The sequence below is a fragment of the Nematolebias whitei genome, chromosome 9 (genome assembly GCF_014905685.2).
Source record: "Nematolebias whitei isolate Nwh7 chromosome 9, NemWhi1, whole genome shotgun sequence".
NCBI classification, from domain to species: domain Eukaryota; kingdom Metazoa; phylum Chordata; class Actinopteri; order Cyprinodontiformes; family Rivulidae; genus Nematolebias; species Nematolebias whitei.
Genome location: NC_056506.1, coordinates 44,549,097 through 44,554,176, shown reverse-complemented (window position 1 = coordinate 44,554,176; position 5,080 = coordinate 44,549,097). Strand labels below are relative to the sequence as shown.

Genomic DNA, 5,080 nt, shown 5'->3' with positions numbered 1-5,080 from the left:
AAATATTGATACTATTTTATAAATATTTCCCTATAGAAATACACAGAGCTGTATTAAAGTACTTTGAAAACATTGATCTCTTTGAAATCTGCTTCAGCTACTTGTTCTTTTTTATCTTCTTATGCTACTTTTAGTTACTGTGTTTTTTAAATTTTAGCTTGCCTTTCTTACATTTAGCTTTTAGCATCTAGCATTTGTTACTTTTAGCAAGCCTTTTGGTACTTTTATCTTTGAACTACCCTTTAGCTAGCAATGGCCACTTTTAACCTGTGGCTGCTTTTCACTCGTATTTAGCTCATTTTTGCCTTAAATTTTTAGCTAGTGCTCTGCTTCTTTTAGCTTATATCGTTAGCGACACATTCTAGCATAAAATGAAATATTTCTCGTTCCAGTTGCTGCAGGTTAGAAAACAAACGTCAACAAGGAAGCGGCTTTAATATAATTTATAGAAGACCTTTCAGACATTAGTTTCTTTTTATAAAACAGCTGGTTGTGATAAAAACTTGAATTACAAAAGTGTTTTGGTAACCGGAGTCCTCTGCTACAGGCTGCTGCACAAACACATTTTTATATCAGGTGCAGAAACTTTAACACGATGCTGAACGTCAAACGGGCGTCGAGCTGATCTGAGATCAGTTCAGTTGGTTGTTCAGGTGCGAACTCGAATGAAAAGCCTGGATGTCCTCCCCGATGAACTCCGACACTGAAAAAAGGAAAATAAATCATTTTAATCCTTTATTTTAATTAGTCACACAGTTACACAAACGTATAATAAACCGATCTCACCTTCTTCAAAGGTGATGTGGTGAATCGAGGCAGAGGTGGTGAACTCCAGAGGGCACTCCTGGATCTTTGCATCCCCCTCCCCCGCTTGACGGGTGCCCAACACCGCCCCATGAGGGTCCCAGCCCTCGTAGTGGGTGTAAGGTGCTGGGCAGGTGTCCTGATAGGGATTGGAGGGAGGGGAGGGACACACCTCCGGGGGATAAGTGGAGCACTGTGGAAAGGGTGAGGTGGGAACAGGAGGCAGGGGGGAGTTTGAGATTGGACTTTCTGTAGGAAACGGACTGAGAGAGGAGGAGTGGGACGGGGAGGGGGAGGAGGACAGATAGGGGGAGTCCAGCCATGGGGACGGAGATGGGGAGGAAGGCTGTGGGATACGGGGGTACAGAGGGGGGAGGAGCTCAGTGAAACCCAGCTCCAGGTTCTCAAAGCTGGGGTGACGCTCAGACAGGGCCGCCCTGGACCCACCGGGCTCCTCCACCGGGGCGTCCGGTTTGGAGCACAACTCCTCGTGGTAGCTGATGGCCGGGCAGGGAGGGGAGTAGGCAGAGGGGTAGGGGGGCAAATGGAAACCAAGGCCTGGATCGTCTGACACGTGGAAACCTCTGTCCATCCCGGGTGGAGCCCCCACCGGATACACAGAACCCCCGTCCAGAGGTGGCGCCGAGGGCCGGGACAACAACGGATCCTCCTCTTTAAACATAACTGGGAAGAAAATAAATAAATATTAATTTATGACTATAAAAATACAATTCCTATTGTTTGTCCTGTCAAAAGAGCGGCTACGACTGACTGAGTAAATATAATAAAACACCTCATAGATTAAAAAGCTAACAACATTTTAACACAATTATTGCATCATAACCTGGAAATGGTTTATACCCATAACTTTCAATCGGTCAAAGCTAGACTTTAAAAACGGCAACTTTCCAAACCCAGAATCACCTTATTTAACCTCGTTGCCACCGCTCCCCCCAGCAAAACACTAATTACTAAACTGAGGAAAAACAGTAGCTAAAAACAAAGATTAGCACAACATTGACTCAAAGCAAAGAGTAGCTAAGCATCAGTGAAAAGCAAAATTACCTTAACAGTAGCTATAATCAAAAACAGGCAAAACAGTTGCTAAAAGCTATAATAAGCAAAACAGCAACAACATTAGGATCAGCAAAGCAGCAGCTAAAAGCAGCTGTTAAATTAATGCTAAAATTTAAAATCCCCCATTCATACAAAACATAGAAATAACAGTTAAAAAAAAAGTTACAAATACCAAAAATCACAGCTCCTATCTTCTGAATAAATTGATCTTTGTGACATCTTAGTCACTTAAATTGCTTCAAGTATGCCGAAATAATCAGATGCAGAAAAAGGCACCAAAAAAAATTAAGGAAAACAATAAAAGGCAGGATTATTGTTGCAGGATTATTAATCCTGCAGAGTGTCTGTGATTTTCATGTCATTATAAATAAAATTGATGGCTGCAACAATGAAAAGCTGAAATATAACATGCAGACTAAATAAAATAGAGATCAACAAGCCGTGTCCTGACTCTCACCAGGTAGATACTTGAAGCATTGAGTGCTGCTCCTTTTTCTCTTCCCGTTAGAGACGTATAGACTGATGGACACGGGCCGACTGATGGAGAGATCGCTGTAGGCTGGAACCCTCACACGCAGCAAGCACTGTACGGGATAACAGTTACACGTAAACTAATAAATAAAGACGAGGAATCGGAGTGGTGTGACAATTATCGCATCATTCTGCATGTGACGGTCATGAAATTACCTCGTTGCTGTTGCCACGGTCAATCTGTGCCTCTTCCTCCCACTGTAATTTACCATCTGATATATGAGAGCAGACAAAAACAAACAGGCGTAACACAGTCAAGTTGATGAATAAACACTTTGTCTCAAACAGGCATCTGGCTTCCTACAACTTTAAATAACTGATAGCTAGAAATTATAACTTACAGTGAGAATACGAAGACTTGGAATTATGCAAAAAAAAAAAAAGTGCAATACAATACGATATGTTGCGATACAGAAGAATAGGGATATGATTCGATATATTACTATATGTTACTATCTAGTTGAGTCAGGTTCTCTGGACGGGTTCTTCTTTGCAGTAACATTTCATTTTTTTTATCCAAAAGACTTCTCCAGTCTGAGGAGCTGCGAGCAAACTTCGCTCCAATACAACAATACAATTTGTAACAATATGATACATTGCAATATGTGGTGATAGAAGATGGTACTACATACTATTGCAATATGTTACAATACAAAAGCACCCTATGATATGATATAATACGTTAAAATGCATTACAATACAATGTTCAATACAATTCAATACATAATATGTAACAATATGATACAATGAAATATGTGGCAATAGAAGATACTACTATACACTATTGTCAGAAAATTTTTAGTCAAATGTTTTGGATGTTTGTAACATGATGGTTGAGAACAGGAAGCCCAAGACACTATCTTATCTCTGCCCATGAACCATATTAATGAATTAATGGAGAGTGCTGGGTGAGAAGGCTGCAGCTGTCTCCAAGGATGCCTCCTGAGCACTGTGAACTGGGCTGAACTGATAAGGCTGATAAGGGTATAAAAGCGAGCGGAGAACGCAGCTTGAGGCAGAATCGTGTGACAGGTCTTCATGTGTGTACATTTTATGTACATTTATGTAACCTGTCCTGAAAATCTGGCCTTGCAAGTAAAATGCCAGTTAAAAATCTTCTTCTGCCGTCAAGTGTGGTTCTTTTTGAATAAACAACGTAAGCGAGAGTATTTTTCTCTGGCAATTTTTTTTTTCATTCAACCTTTATTTATACAGGTTAATCCCACTGAGCCACGGGGACTCGTTTACAAGAGAAACCTGATTTTAACAAAGAGTAGACAACAAAGACAACAGTAGACAATCATAAAAATCATGCACAGTGAGAAGAACAAATAAAAGAAAATGGTATTAAAAAAAGGAAACAAAAAGAGCTAGATTATAAGGCGGTGTAGAAAACTAAAAACAGGAACATGTCTGTTGGTTTTTGCCAGGAACTTAGCAGATGTTTGAAGCCACTTGGTCTTTTTGCAAGATATTCCAGGAAACAGGAGCGGAGTAGGAGAAGCTATACTGCAATATGCTAAGTTGCAATACAATACATTACCCTACGATACGATATAATATGTTACAATTCATCATGACTCAATACAATACTTTTTAATAAGATATCAAACACAATACATCAATTTTTACTCTCACAATCAGCTCTAATAAAAACTATTAACTGCATTTTTATACAAATCTAGACCAAAAATTAGACAAGCATTTAACTTGTAAATATGAAAAAATAAAGACCAAGATGTCTATTTCTTTATTTTTAATCTATTTATTATGACTGGTGCAGAAAACATTAAACAAATCAGGCAAAAACCCAACAAAATTATTTTTGTTTCTGCAGGTAAAAAATACATATTGTCGAAATATTTTACTGGTTGCAATGTCAAATCGTCAACGAAAAAGTAAATAAGATGAGTCGTTCAAAATGCCTAGATCAAGATGTTCGGCTGTGAACTCTTTTCACTGTAATAAAAAAACCTTTGCGTTTGTGAAGCTATCTACCAAAAGACAAGCAGAATATAAACGCAAAGCAACCATTGTGACTAAACTTTTAAACCTGTATTGAAGGTTTCTATAAAACCAGCTGGCTGTAAAGCAGCGACTGTGAAAAACTCAAACAGCATTGGCAAGCTGTTTTATTACAGAAAAAGAACAAATGGATCAGCACAACAAAAAGGTTCTTGTCTAAAGTTTTATTTTCTTACTCCTTGGACCCTCTGGCATTCTCCATTTTTAAATACCCACAGTTAATCAAGCTGATAGATCAGCTTTTCTGGTTTGCAGATCTATTTATTTGTCCTTTTTCCTTGATTATTTTTAATATAATCCCATCCAAAATGAGTTTTTATTACACTGCAAAAGGTTTGACTTTGTCCGTACAACTGTTTTGCGGCTCAGTGATTGTGTTGGAGGGGTTGGTGTAAAGGTTGGACTCGTACCTGTGCCTCTCTCCATGAAAAGGACTCTGGACATCGGCAGGAAGTTGGTCCCACTCAGCAGCAACTCCTCTCCTCCTTCCACTGAGCAGGAGGTGAGACTGACGGACTCGATGACGGGCAGCTCCTGGGCTGAGCGCTGAGCTGAGGCACAGAGGGAAAAAACACACACATTATGAGCTCTATGGTCTGTTACAATAACACTCAGTATCATCACACACTGAGCTCTACAGACT

The 5,080-nt window shown here is 39.6% G+C and overlaps 1 protein-coding gene across 1 annotated transcript in view; it reads right to left on the bottom strand.

Annotated features, from left to right (window-relative positions):
• Window positions 1-491: 491 nt before the first annotated feature.
• nfatc4 (nuclear factor of activated T cells 4) overlaps window positions 492-5,080 on the bottom strand; it is a 17,692-nt gene continuing 13,103 nt past the window's right edge. Inside the window, exons 9-13 of the mRNA XM_037681901.1 lie at window positions 4,848-4,988; window positions 2,569-2,624; window positions 2,339-2,465; window positions 787-1,488; window positions 492-703 (exon numbers count right to left, since the gene is read on the bottom strand). Coding sequence (XP_037537829.1) covers window positions 633-703; window positions 787-1,488; window positions 2,339-2,465; window positions 2,569-2,624; window positions 4,848-4,988 — 1,097 coding nt within the window. The 3' untranslated portion in view covers window positions 492-632. The remainder of the gene's footprint in view (window positions 704-786; window positions 1,489-2,338; window positions 2,466-2,568; window positions 2,625-4,847; window positions 4,989-5,080) is intronic.